Here is a 15,170-nt window from a genome sequence, read left to right on the forward strand (position 1 = left end):
AAAAAGTCAGCAGTTGAATCTCAGTTTAAGTTGTGCTATCTAACATTTATGAGAAACTGGCTTATCAACAGACATTAGAATTCTAAAACTCCTGGATTTAATGGGTCTGCCCTCCGTGGCCAACAAAAGTGCAATCACAGAACAATAGGGGTCAATATAACCTCTTATCAGGGGTTCACCTTCTACCTTGATATCACCCATTCTTGGAGGGAACTCAGAAGGTCAAACTGCTATCAAAGAAGCACATAAAATAGATAAACTAAATGAAGCTAATGAAGAGACCATAATCAAATACTCCTGGGAAGGACAATTAGCTGGCCTTCTTCAGAAACAAACATTTATAGAAACTTTTTTAAAAGCATAAAAGACAATGCTGTGAACCTCTAAAACTAAAGCAAATAATATTAGTTTAAGGAAATTACCCTCCAGGTAAATATAAAAACGAAATTCCCCCCAGCAACATTAAAAAATGAAATGAATTTAATAGAAATCTGAGCCCAAAGCAATTGCTGATCAAATACAGATCAGTCTATGAAAATCATAGTTGAATATTAAAGTCTACCATTCTACTAATTAGACATAGATATTTATGCCTGTCTTATAATTGTCCAGTGTTTATTCATGTATCAAAATTAAAATAAAATTATTTTAATAAAAGCAAAACCACCCATGAAAGGTTTTTTTCTTAATATGTTTAAAGATTTAATTCTTTTATTAATTCATGAGAGACACAGGGAAAGAGAGAGAGCGAGAGGCAGAGACACAGGCAGAGGGAGAAGCAGGCTCCATGCAGGAAGCCCAATGTGGGACTGGATCCCAGGTCTCCAGGACCAGGCCGTGGGCTGAAGGCGGCACTAAACCGCTGAGCCACCTGGGCTGCCCTTAATATGTTTATATCTTAATTCATACTTAGAGTAGCAAAAACATATCAGAAAAGAAAAGAATATTTAATTCTTCTACAACTATTCATATTTAGGGAGGGCTCCTTAAATAGGAAAAAAATCTAATATCTACTAAGTTCAAAAGAGATGGACAAATAGTAGAAGTATGTGAAAAATACTTTCATTTTCTAAAACATAGAACAAGTTACTCATTACCTCTAGGAAAAAGAACTGGTTACTTCAAGGATCTCTATCTTTTGTCATTCCTGTTTCCCTTTCCTTAAATAAATGTTATTCGTGTGAACCTGCCTTCTACTTATGTGTCAAATAAATATTCATGTTGGACTTACTAGCCTTAAAAATTGCAATGCTATTGGAACGATTTGAAAATGAAAATAATAGGATTTTTGGTTAACTTCTTAATACATATTAACTCAAAGATAAAAAGAACCTGTGTTCTACTGTACTCTTATAAATATCCATTTACATGCTCATATTTTTTTTAAAAAACTTGCTATCACTACCTTATTGTATTAAACTTTAGAAAACGCTGAAATTCCAAAAGGCTGCCTACAAACCAAATGGCATCCCAGCTTTGGCAGGCTAAGCGCCTCATTTTGGCTTCTCTCACTCCCTCTAGTGTTTGCAAAGCTCATCTGTCTGATTATCCAGTTACCTCACTGAACAAGAGCTCGCCTAAGTCCTGCCCATCTATGACATCACCCCCTTCTTCAACCACTGCGAGGTGAAGCTTTAACTTCAGACTTGGAGGTGGGCTGTGTGCAGTAAACTGGAATGCTCTCCCTCACTCCTCAGTGTAGGAGTGATCCGAAGCAGGACAAGTTCTGCCTGCAGCTGCTGTTGGCTTTGTGTGCACTGGACGCGGAGCTTGGGAGAGGGGGAGGGTTATCACTCCAGTTCACAGTGGAATTACAGCTATAGCGGCAGTATATATGGGATTGCTTTTTCTCGTCTTCCTGGTAAGTGTTTCCCATGTTTTTCCTTAAGATTGTCCCAGAAAGTTTGCTTGGTTTTACTCTGTAGACAGAAATGACTTGGTACTATGAGGCATCCAAATACGAACGCCTGTTCTGTCACCAGTAAGAGCAATATGTGCGTGTACGAGCCAGCAAGGAAAAATTTGATGATATAGCCACATCTAAGAAGTTTCTTTAAACCTTCTTTCATTAAAAAGTAATAATTAATGGCTATTTTCTGCCTTGTAATAGTTGCTATTTGAAAAGAGCCTCGGAAAACCTTAAGTTGGAAAGTTAAATGTTAATCATGAAGAATACAAGGCAGATTTTTTTCAGAGAGAGGGAAGCAAAAGGTCTTGCTAACTTGGGGTGTACTGTATGTGTGGTATGATCACCAATTGCTGTTTTTACAACTGTGAAAGAAAATCAATAATCCCTCAGCCCATGAGTACGCAGTACATGAAAAGCATACATCTTGCTCACAGGAGCCGAGCTACTCCTGGAGACTACTGTGCCTCTGCAAGGATTAACAGCTACACCTAGATTTTAAAGCTTGCACTGCTATCCTGCCAGAGCTGCTTCAAGCATTTCAGGCTTGCAAATCTAAACTAGTGAATTCTGCTCAGAGGAGGGGGAGACTTTACTTCCAAACCATACTTCCCATCCAGGAGAATGCCAAAATCCACTGCTTGGGCAAATGCAGTATGTGACTTGCATAGTAATTGGCAAAGCCTACTCAGGAAAACTAACAAAGCTCAGCGTGGAAGCTATGCCTGATGTATGCAGTGAGTTTGGGGTGGCAGGGGAAAAAAATGAGTAGAGCCTTCATCAAGTGGGATGCACAGAGTATTCATTCACTTGCAACTTACAATAAGAATATTTTATATTGGAAGAAATGATTTTATACCAAAAAGCTTCCAAAAAGTAGTTAAATGTATCTTCTCAAAAAAAAAATTTTTTTTTCAGTGAATTAGGTCTGAAACAAAATGGTTGCATAGAGGTAAAAAGTACAGCAGGCCTATATTTTTCAACATCTAACTATTTAAAATTTAAAAGCCTTGATATTTTCCACTTATATAACCAAATTCTCAAATGGCTTTAACAAATAGCTATTTTAAATTTTCTTAAATTTATCTGCTCAAAAATGCATGTTATTTTATTAGCAGAAAACAACATGAATACAACCACTAGAAAAGAGCTTCAGCTGTAGCAATGCCTTTCATTTATCCCAAACTGCATGAGAATATCCTGATTAGCTTAAAACATAAAGAATTTGTCTCTTTTGAGATAGAACCATTTTTTCCTGCCCCAAAAGTATGATTGATACTTATCTCTTTTGAAATGAGTAAAGAAATTAATCCCTTAAAAGTACCACAAAATATTAATATTATCATTACTACCAATATTAAGAATAATATACCACATTTTAATCTCTAAGAAGATTAAATCAGAGATACACTACTTAGTTTGCAAATATGTGGGTATACACAATATATACACACATAATTACACAAACACATATATATATAGATTAGCCTGAAATAAACAAGCTTACAAAACCCTGATTGTACGTAGTTAAGTAGGAAAATCTCATCTAATTTTTTTTTTAATGGAGTACTGCCAAAACACATCAAATCCAGGAATCAGCAAGATATTACAGAATGAATAAACATAGTGAATACATTAATATTGTTCAAGTATAATACTAACCATCAGTTATTAACTGGACTTTTCATTTCTCTGCCCCCCCACCTTTTAAATCAATTATGATTACGTTCAATATGCCCAACTAAACACTTCCTAAACATTAGCATTTGTGAAATACATAATTGGGCACCAAATAAAGTTTTCACCAAGGAGGAAAAACAGTAAGGAAATTTGTCATAACTGAGTGTGGCAGCAAAATAGAAGGTATGTTTCTTTTGCTTTCAAGTGTTAATTAAGGAGACTCCAATTCTATCAAAACTTTTTCAGGGCTAAATGAAGCAGTGTGAAATAAATTTGGTTGAAATCTTGTGGCTGTCAGACTTTGTTAGCAAGCTATTAATTATCTTTACCCCAGTTTCTTCTCTAGACTATATTGCCCAATCAAATAGAAACTCCAATTATGTTCAGCCTCTCCTTCCTAGGGACACCAGACCCTAATGAACACTCACTGTCTCCAGATGAAAAATACAATTATCAGCTTTAAACATGCAAGTTCACTGCAGAGAGATCTGTCTGTGCTTTTCTTGGCCACACACCCTAAGGCTTCCTCCTTTCTGAATTATTTTGAACAATTTAAAACCCTACAAAAATCAGTAGCAGAGAATTTGCCTTATGGTAATATTATATGAATGTTTCTTCTTTCTGCCTCTTATTTTTGGTGTGCCAATGTTATACCAATACGAAATTAAATCTGGTCATTTAAAGAAAAATTTTGGTCGATCTTAACTTTCCCCTCTTTTATTAAGGTGGGTGGGCTGCATAACAAAGAATGTGATGAATAGCAGGATTCAGAGTTAACTTAAAAATTTTGAATTAAACCGCCTTAAGTATTTTCATTCAATCAGTTTGTTTAATAGCATTATAAATAATTCTTGAAAGTCAAATGAAGACCACCATAAATGAAGTCAATGAGGGAACTAAGATTCAGTAATTTTTCAAAGGCTGTAATTTCTTCCCTCTTCCCTTCATCCCCTTCCCCTCCTACCCCCCACCTTTTGCCCTAGAGGCCTTCACTGTTCTTCTCAACGGGAGGCTTTGTTGTAATTAAACCAGAGAAAAACTGGCCGGCAGCAGCCAACATCTGACTTGCGTTGCAGCTTCTGAAAGCAGTGTTCTGGTAGAGTGTACCACCCCCCAGTGGGCAAAAACTCTACAGTAAATCTCTCAGCAATATTAATTCTCAAAACTGCATTTTTTTTCTTCAGAGCATAAAAAAGGGCTGTTTCTCGTCTTCTAATATTCCACCATTTCAAAACCAGTTTCCAACAATGTCTTCTGGAAAAGCCTTCTTCCTTTTAAGAACCAAAATAGGAATATATGTTTCAGAGAGCATTTTGCAGTCTGAAACTGCAAATCAGCATCACTAAATTTGTTGAAACATTACCACTAAAAAAGAGTTTTGAAAGCCATGTTTACGTTGCATTAGAGGAGCAGGTTTCAGAACTTTGACTTGACTATTGACAAGAACCCCAGAGAAAACATTTTAAGTCACAAAGGAATGAAATATAATTTAAGCAGCAGCTAAACTTACATTTGTTTTGCATATGCATTATCTTTTTCCTAGACTCAAAATTCAGTGTCAGGAATGTATAAAAAGCTCTTTCCAGGTATTAGTCTCCTTAAATGAGAGGAGAGAGAAATTGTTCTCACTTGATAAGACAATGACAGCTTTTGTTCTTTATTCTTTCACTTTTCATGTGCACAAGTTACCGTGGCAACTTTGAAAAGATAACCCACAGACCACATTTGGTTAAATACCATTTTTAAAGTGTGCCACTGGACTGTGGATTGATCAGTTTATGTGTTGTTGATTTTCTCCCTCTTCATTTGCTTTACATCAATAATACCCTACTCTGAAATGAAAAACAAAACAGAAAAAAAACACTAAGTGTTTTATGACTTGGGATGTTCTCATCAACCAGCACAGTGCTGGGCACACAGTAGACCCAAAGAGTTGTATTCATATATAGAAACTTGAATGTTAGAAATGTAAAGCACATCAACCAAATTGTACACACAACACTGAAAAAGGAACTTTAAAGTTTGCAATGGGAAAATGCAATTTTAAATAGTATAGTTTTAACTTGCAATGGTTCAAAGGTCAATGCAAACTTAAAGCATATTCCCTGCCCAAGCCCTGGACTGCTCACCTTTACCACCCTTTAAATTAATGCCTTATTTATACAAACCTTGGTTCTCTAATTCATTTAGTCTGGCTTTAAATATCACAAAAGGAAGAAGCATTCGCTATGATGAAAGATATCATCCTAGTTTGCCTTTTTGTTTTAAGGATGCTCAATTTAACTTTAAAAGCCAATATAAATGAAGTAGATTTGGATTCATTTATCACAAATCTATTGGGAGAAAAAGAACCAGTAATATAAAAGGAGGAAGGAAAAATCATTTGCTTTAGAACTTTTATACTCTATTTTGCATAAGTAAAACACAACCTTTTTCAGGCTAGAAAATAGTCTAGATAAAACCAAGTATGAAAAGGCACACTTGCTTCTCTGCTGCTCAGCAAACCCTTCAGACTTCATGACTCTCAAGAGGGGAGTTAGAGGTCCTTCTGCTTGCCTGGCATTAAACAAAAGAATTGGAACTTTCCTGAAATCTGATGATCGTGGAAAATTTAACCACCAGACAGGCTGCTTAGAAAGCATTTTGCTGTCACTATTAACTAACCTGATATACTCCAGTTTTTTCAGTTTAACCATATATGTAGCTTATTCTAAATACCATTTGTCATTACAAAGACGTAGCATTCACAGGTTGATCATTTTGTTGTGCTTTCTAGCAGCAATTTAGCCTTCATAAACAAATTACCTTCTAAAACTCTAGATTATGATTATATAAACTCCAATTTATCTAGAAATATTCATAGACTTGGATAAATCTGATTACCCATGTGTCTTCTTCAATCTCAAGATTTTATTCAAGATAATAATGCAATTAACTTAGATTAAAATTGAAAGTTCTACTTTTAGATTAAATATTTTTTAAAAGTTCCCATCATTAAGATATCATTTGTGAAGCAAATCATTAAGAAGACTTTACTAAAATCTCAAAACTCTGTACTTGAATTAAGTATTTTTTTAAAAAAATGTGCAATGATTTCAAATCAAAATCAATTCAAATAAAAGGCAGAAAAAGGTTTAGGAAGTTAGCGCATATTATCAATATATAATCTTAAACTAAGTGATCAGAACATGAGAATACCTTCTCATTTCAAACATCCCCACCTCTAAAATAATGTAGTAACAGAGAAGATATCATATAAACATGCAGATTGCCTCAAATCCTTGATTGTATGTAAATGCCAGTTTTCTATTTGATAAAACGTATTAATTATATTAGCTTTTTTAAAAATATCATAAAACGATAGCATCCTTATCTAATACTTTCTTAGGTGTATCATGAAACTAAATTGGAGACTTTTCACAGACTTGATTACATTATAAATGCATATATTTTTAACTCCACAATTTTTGTTTATAAAAAGAAACTGATGAGAAAGATCCCTATTAAAAATTTGATTTGTCAGTGAGGTGATTATGTTGTCCTTTTTGCCACAGTTTTAAATGCTATCTACTTAGTAATGAGTCCATTAAAAATAATTTTAAAACATTTCTTTAAGTAACCAGGGTCCATTTATGTTTTTCCCCAAGTTACCCTATAAACAATTTTTTTTTTTCTGAAAGATCAATTCCTTTTTGTTCAGAAGTAATGGCCTTTTTTCAAGCCTATGCAGACATAAAGGCTTCTGAAGTCTATGTTGTGGAAACTGGCCACAGTGTCCATACCAGTGGGGCTCATTTTTCTTTTTATCATTCACAATCAACTACCAAGCCTCTATGTGCATGAATATGTAGAGCCAGCTCAGAAAAACGGGAACTGTAAAAATGGGGGCAGAATCATGTATTTTAGATAGATTATTATTGGCTTTAATATGAAAAAGCTTGAGTTTAATACAAAAAAAAGCTTTGAGCTTAAATAAAGGGAGCAGGAATTTCTGAAGGAATCTTCATTTCTAAAAGTATCCTCTCTAAAGAAACCTGCTATAATTTATATTTTTGCCTCTTGTTTTAATGCAATTTGAGGAAAAGAGAATGACATTTTCCAAGAATTTAATGAGATTTAAGGCTTTCTGTTAATCCCACATTATTAACACCATTGTATTAATGGCAATGTGAATTTGCATATCAAACAGAGCAAAAGAAGCAGTTTTACAGATACAAAACAAGAAAAATAAACAAATTAGCCTTCTTTTCACACCAATTTAGTTTTTTTTTTTCCTCTGGTTAAAAATGTGAAAATCAATAGATATTCTTAAAACTTGATTTCATAAAATATTTATAGTTCAGATACAACCTCTAGTACTAGTTATCATTACAATCATTATTTTAGGCATTCCGTAGGCTGATCTCATTTGGGGGACAGTCAACAATTTTTAAATCCTCATTCATCAGATTCATCTGTTTAAAGTGTGTGTTGAAGTATGACAAATGCCTGACTATTGGCAATATTTTAAGAAGATTCTCACCAGTGACTTTTATTATAGTTTTTAATTAGGTTCTAATGCAATTTAACAAAAGTAATTGTTTCCTAACCTTAAATTAACCACATGATTTTAAATGTTGAATAATTTTCAAGCTTAGAAAATATTTACAGCAGATACCTTTTAAAATAATGATACTTTTTAAACTTTGTACTTATAATTTGAACAGCTTGGTTTTTCATTTCCACATTCCACAAAAGCAACAGTTTTCATGAAACTATGCTATTGAAATTCAACAATAATGAGCAAAGTACTAAATGCACCACAGTAAAACCTCACTTGAAACAATAAATCATTTAAACTTTCCTCTGTGGGCACTTTGCAATACACACTAGAGACTACTTAATCCATCTGCTAACTGCTATTTTTGTTTCAAGTTGCTTAAATAATAAATTAAATGGAGCTGTAATTTTTTTTTTAAGTTTCCTTCTGCTAATGCATTCTATGATAGTATTGGTATTTGGTGGCAAACTAAAAGACATTGAATTTTCTGATAGAATCAGAAACACAAATCTTGGCCTTTTTCATGTTTACTTTCAGTAGTATTTGAATTCTGGAACAGATGCTATCGTTGTGGGATACTAGGTAATTACTGGGGGAAGCAAATTGCTTCTACTGTAGTCCTTAATTTCAGGGTCAAACCTTAATGCTCCCTACTAGACAGAAATCACCTGAGTGGGTAACCCTGCATAATAGATACTAAAGTTACTCACTTCCTCAGCTCTACCAAAAAAAAAAAAAAAATCTTCATGCATATTAGATAATGGGCAAAACAGTCATCATTAAAATCACTAGTCTTTTTGGTGAAGCCTTAGGTCTTCTTTCAGAAATGAAAAATATACTTACTGGAAATTGGCTTGTTCATGTTTGAACCTAGAGAGAAATGCCTTGTCAGGTTTTGATAAACTTTCCGAATGGTCATTCTAAGAAGATAGCTTGACATAGCATCCTTTCTATTACAAATACAGATTTTCAGTTTGCTAAAAGAAAATTAAAATTATATTCTCCTAAAAAACTAATAATTCGTTGAATATCTATGCTACCTTTTGGCCAAGAACACCTGAGTAACCAGAGTTTCAGGATCATCAACTAGTCCTCAGAAATACCTCTAAAGAGAAAGGTGATAACGTTCACATTCTACAATTGAGAAAATTGAGGCCTACAGGAAGAATTAAACAGGGCACCGAGCAAATCAAAAGAAAAGATTCTAACGCAAATTCTTTTCAAGTCTTTACATTGTACATTGTATGACTTTGTAAAACGATGATCAGAAATCTCTTAAAAGTTATCATGGCATTTCTATCAAAAACCCTTGTGACGTATTTGCTCACCTCTTTGACATATATTTGTTTTCTTCTTTTCAAACATTTTTTTCATTTTATATCTAAGATTTAAACATGAACTTTTAAAGATTAGCCTGACTTGAATTCAAAAGCCATGGAAGGCACTGGCTGGTCCTTGAATAAAGATTTGCTTCTGTGTTTAGTTTAAGGTGGCATTAACATTTAACAGTAGAAATTATCTGTTTGGTGACAATCTCAACTTTAGCTCCCACTTTATTTATATAGTAAAATTGGGAAGTAAAAAACAAAGAGGTCATCTTACTCCTTTTCACCAGTTACTAAGATGAAAGATATGTTGCTTAAAGAAAAACTGAAGTTAAATGTCTAGGAAATTTCTCTATCATGTTAAAGTTCATTATTAATAGTTCATTAAAACCTTTTGCTTTTACAGGAGATGCTCAGACCCAATATATTTTAAGGAAGAGAAAAGTAAAGGAAATCTAGTATGCTTCCTATTTTTTCTCATGAAGAATATTTGAATTAAGTTTTACCTCTTAAAAAAGAATACCTGTTCTTATATAACGTGACTGCGCCAGCTATTCTGAGAAAGCAGCAAGAAGCAAAAGCTGGAAATAGCTATTTCACAGCAGGTAATCATACCTCAGGATATAGCTACTGTACAAAGTTTATACTCGGATAATCCTGGACAGGAATAAAGGTGGGGGGTAACTGATGGAAAAACCTATTACTATACAGGCCTTAGCATCATGAATGGCTTTCTTCATGAGGATCTGAAGTTACTATCTCTGACCACATTGCACAGAAGAGCCAATAAGAATTTTAAAGAGAGCAATTTCTACTAAGGGAATTAAGCTACACAAAAGGAACCTTCACACAGAAACTCTATCAGGAAAAAAAAGTGCATAGGAAGCCATGTGTTCTACATAGTAACAGGAAGCTGAATTGTCTCTGGTCCCTACTTTAATGAGCTTGCCTACCATGCTGAACTGTAGCTGGAATGTTCACTGACAACAGCGAGCCTGATCTGGAGGTGTGTGCGGCATAGGATTACATGAATAAACAGTGAAGAACATTTCCAAGGACTGAACAAGAGTTTATAAGTCCCAGTCCCTCATCAGGAAAATAATTTTTGTGCATTGGATTTTCACTCATGCAAAATTTATTCACATGATTCAAAAAGGTAGGAAAAATATTAAAGTGTTTTATTTTCATGCCTGAAATTACAAAGGCCAATTAATACGTAAAAGTGCAGACAAGATCATTATTACCCACAATAGATCAGTACAAATCTATAACTCTCCAGCCATGGGGAAAGTTGAACCATATTCTAGATTAGAATTTGTAGAAAGATAAATGCATTGTGAAATATATGATGTGAACATAATGGGAAATCTGCATAAAGTCATTAAACCTTGTAGTATGAAACAAAAAAAAATGGGAACAAAACAAAGAACTAGTTTAATGTGAAATGGAATTTTCACTTAGGTTAGCTGGATGTATTAGCTTTGTAGTCTTTCCTTCCTTAAAATAGATGAAAAAAATTCCTTCTGATTTTCTTGTTAGAAATATCTATGTAATGATATTTAATATCAATAATTTAAAAAGTAACATAAACAATCAAAACAAATGAATGGCTTTACTAGGATTCAGGATCTTAAGAGGTATTTGTATTTAACTTACTATTCTTGAATACTAAGAGGATAGATTTTTTTTTTTACTACACATTTCTACACCTATACAGTCTACCTAAGAAGTAAACATCAAATTTTGATTTTTAAATACAAAAAATCATATTCCTATGTGCCAATTCATTATGAATATTAAGAAAAAATAGAAAATTGATTAGCTTGGTCAGTGACTGGGTATAGAATTGATATCAAGTATTATGAAAATGCTCAATAAAACATTTATTATATTTAATGTTTCAAAATCAAATGGATTTGGGACATGATATTAATACTACAAACAGTTAAGGTAAAGAGATTATATGATCATGTTCACTGTTAGCTAGCTAGCAAGAAATTCTAGGCATGCAAAAAAAATTAATACATTAAAAGTGATTATAGATATTTTAGTTTCCACATCTATTTGGAATACTATTTTAAGTATCCTGACCTGATTGTTTTTGGTCTTTCTTTTCACTCATTCCATTTTAGGGCTCTGACACTACCGTGTACAAAGACCTTAACACTGCTGACCATGATCAACCCAGCCTGGAGCATTTTCCTCATCGGGACTAAAATTGGGCTGTTCCTTCAGGTGGCACCTCTATCAGTTATGGCTAAATCCTGCCCATCTGTGTGCCGCTGTGATGCAGGTTTCATTTACTGTAATGATCGCTTTCTGACATCCATTCCAGCAGGAATACCAGAGGATGCTACAACTCTCTACCTTCAGAACAACCAAATCAATAACGCTGGAATTCCTTCAGATTTGAAAAACTTACTAAAAGTAGAAAGAATATACCTATACCACAACAGTTTAGATGAATTTCCTACCAATCTACCAAAGTATGTAAAAGAGTTACATTTGCAAGAAAATAACATAAGGACTATCACTTATGATTCTCTTTCCAAAATTCCCTACCTGGAAGAATTACACTTAGATGATAATTCGGTCTCTGCTGTTAGCATTGAAGAGGGGGCATTCCGAGACAGCAACTATCTTCGACTGCTTTTCCTGTCCCGTAATCACCTTAGCACAATCCCCTGGGGTTTGCCTAGGACTATAGAAGAACTACGCTTGGATGATAACCGCATATCCACTATTTCATCCCCATCTCTTCAAGGTCTCACTAGCCTAAAACGCCTGGTTTTGGATGGAAATCTATTGAACAACCATGGTTTAGGTGATAAAGTTTTTTTCAACCTAGTCAACTTAACAGAACTGTCCCTGGTACGGAATTCCCTGACTGCTGCACCAGTAAACCTTCCAGGCACAAACCTGAGGAAGCTTTATCTTCAAGATAACCACATCAATCGGGTGCCCCCAAATGCTTTTTCTTATCTAAGGCAGCTGTATCGACTTGATATGTCCAATAACAACCTAAGTAATTTACCTCAGGGTATCTTTGATGATTTGGACAATATAACCCAACTGATTCTTCGCAACAATCCCTGGTATTGTGGGTGCAAGATGAAATGGGTACGTGACTGGTTGCAATCACTACCTATGAAGGTCAATGTACGTGGGCTTATGTGCCAAGCCCCTGAAAAAGTTCGGGGGATGGCGATTAAGGACCTTAATGCAGAGTTATTTGATTGTAAGGACAGTGCAGTTGTAAGCACCATTCAGATAACCACTGCAATACCCAACACGGTATATCCTGCTCAAGGACAGTGGCCAGCTCCAGTGACCAAACAACCAGACATCAAGAATCCTAAGCTCACTAAAGATCAGCGAACCACAGGGAGTCCAGCAAGAAAAACAATTATAATTACTGTGAAATCTGTCACTTCCGACACAATTCACATCTCTTGGAAACTTGTCCTACCTATGACTGCTTTAAGACTCAGCTGGCTCAAACTGGGCCATAGCCCAGCATCTGGATCTATAACAGAAACAATCGTAACAGGAGAACGTAATGAATACTTGGTCACAGCCCTAGAGCCTGATTCGCCCTATCGAGTCTGCATGGTTCCCATGGAAACCAGTAACCTCTACCTATTTGATGACACCCGTGTTTGTATTGAGACTGAAACTGCACCCCTTCGAATGTACAACCCTACAACCACCCTTAATAGAGAGCAAGAGAAAGAACCTTACAAAAACCCCAATTTACCATTGGCTGCCATCATTGGTGGGGCTGTGGCCCTGGTGACCATTGCCCTTCTTGCTTTAGTGTGCTGGTATGTTCATAGGAATGGATCACTCTTCTCAAGGAACTGTGCGTACAGCAAAGGGAGAAGAAGAAAGGATGACTATGCGGAAGCTGGCACTAAGAAGGACAACTCCATCCTGGAAATCAGGGAGACTTCTTTTCAGATGTTACCAATAAGCAATGAACCAATCTCAAAGGAGGAATTTGTAATACACACCATATTTCCTCCTAATGGAATGAATCTGTATAAAAACAATCACAGTGAAAGCAGTAGTAACCGAAGCTACAGAGACAGTGGTATTCCAGACTCAGATCACTCGCACTCATGATGCTGGAGGCCTTGTAGCAGACTGTGTTTCGGTTTTTTTAAACCTAAGGGAAGTGATGGTAGGAACCCTGTTCTACTGCAAAACACTGGAAAAAAAGAGACTGGAAAAAGCAATGTACTGTACATTTGCCATATAATTTATATTTAAGAACTTTTTATTAAAAGTTTCAAATTTCAGGTTACTGCTGCGATTGATGTAGTGGAGATGCCTGAACACAATTCTATATTTTAGTATTTTTTAGTAATTTGTACTGTATTTTCCTTGCAAATATTGAAGTTATAAACCATTTACTTTGTGTTCTACTGAGTAAGATGACTTGTTGACTGTGAAAGTGATTTCCTTGCTGTGTTGAACAATCAGGACTGAGTTCACATGAGATCCTTGTAGTATAAGCACAGGCCATTTTTCACTTTGGTATTAATAAAATGTAAAAAAAAAACTGGCTGAATGAGAAAAATTAAAGTTCAAAAAATAGTTATGAAATGCTCCAACTATTAAATTTGTATTATCCCAGTGGTATTCAATAAATTAAAATATGTGAAGTAATGGGCAATATCAAACTTGCTGCATATCTCCATTTCTACTCTAAGCAAAGTAGATATCCTTAAGAAAGCATTATCTTTCGAACTGAATACATCAGCTGGCATAAAGGAGTATGAAGTCTGTTGTTAAAACCACTGTTAACAAAGTTTTGAGAATGAAGGACTTCACAAATCAATAATGTGAGCATGCTTCTACGTTAGGGGGGAAATTTGTACTTAGGAAAACATGAAAACTTAGACTCCATAGTATAATGAACACAAATACCAGAATTGCATTTTGGTTTTGCCTATACCATCCCAATTTTTGAAAAGTGAATTCTAAAGACATAATTGTTAATGTTTATGTTTTTATCATAAACGATGTCAAAAAAGAAACACATGTATTTAAAAAGATAGTATAACCATAAGCAATTCCCCTCAACAATGCAGAAAAAGTAGTACTTTAAATAAGAAAGAATTTAAAAGAAAAATGAATACTAGAAATCAAATTTAGATCTGGTTTATGTGAAATGTTTTAACACTGTACATAAAAAAGTTCAATTTACTTTCACAATGATCAAGAATACTGCCCATTACTGTCACAGTTTTCCACGTATCACATAATGAACTTGTAATGTAACATTTCTTTCTAGCTTCCTACAGAATTGTGAGCTATTACTTGTTTAAAAACCACATCATTTTTCTGTTGCCATTTTTTTTTCCCAACAAAAAACCAAAGTGCATTGTACGCCCTTTGGCCAGTCTTGTATGTGCCTTGATCCAACGCTACATGTATTCAGCTTTTAAAACTCGACAAATTTTTCATACTTCCTTAAATATGAAAAATTATGGTCTTATTGCTGAATAAAACGAAGAAAAAGTACAAAATAATCGTGCTTGCTTTTTCGGGATTATGTTACTATCACTAAAGTAGCAAATTGCCCAGCACATTATTCCTAAGCACCCCCATGTATTTTTCTAGGCATAAAAATAAACGTTGGCTACAAATAAAAGTAGCAGTATCTTGAGCTTGTGTATCATTATACTTGAAAGAGTTCAGTGTTTCATGTACA

At 34.6% G+C, this 15,170-nt stretch overlaps 2 protein-coding genes across 6 annotated transcripts in view; one reads left to right on the forward strand and one right to left on the reverse strand.

The window, feature by feature from the left end:
- MACROD2 (mono-ADP ribosylhydrolase 2) overlaps nt 1-15,170 on the reverse strand; it is a 1,929,479-nt gene that overhangs the window by 1,608,880 nt on the left and 305,429 nt on the right. The window lies entirely within an intron of this gene.
- FLRT3 (fibronectin leucine rich transmembrane protein 3) lies at nt 1,624-15,125 on the forward strand. 2 transcript variants are annotated; one of them, XM_025469283.3, is made up of 3 exons: nt 1,624-1,861; nt 9,858-10,607; nt 11,584-15,125. In XM_025469283.3, exon 3 carries the CDS (start codon nt 11,627-11,629, stop codon nt 13,574-13,576), a length of 1,950 nt encoding a protein of 649 aa, XP_025325068.1. In that variant the 5' UTR covers nt 1,624-1,861; nt 9,858-10,607; nt 11,584-11,626; the 3' UTR covers nt 13,577-15,125. The 2 variants fall into 2 exon arrangements, with proteins under 2 accessions (XP_025325068.1, XP_025325069.1); XM_025469284.3 differs by having other exon boundaries at nt 9,858-10,056.

The sequence above is a fragment of the Canis lupus genome, chromosome 24 (assembly GCF_003254725.2).
Source record: "Canis lupus dingo isolate Sandy chromosome 24, ASM325472v2, whole genome shotgun sequence".
Lineage (NCBI taxonomy): Eukaryota > Metazoa > Chordata > Mammalia > Carnivora > Canidae > Canis > Canis lupus.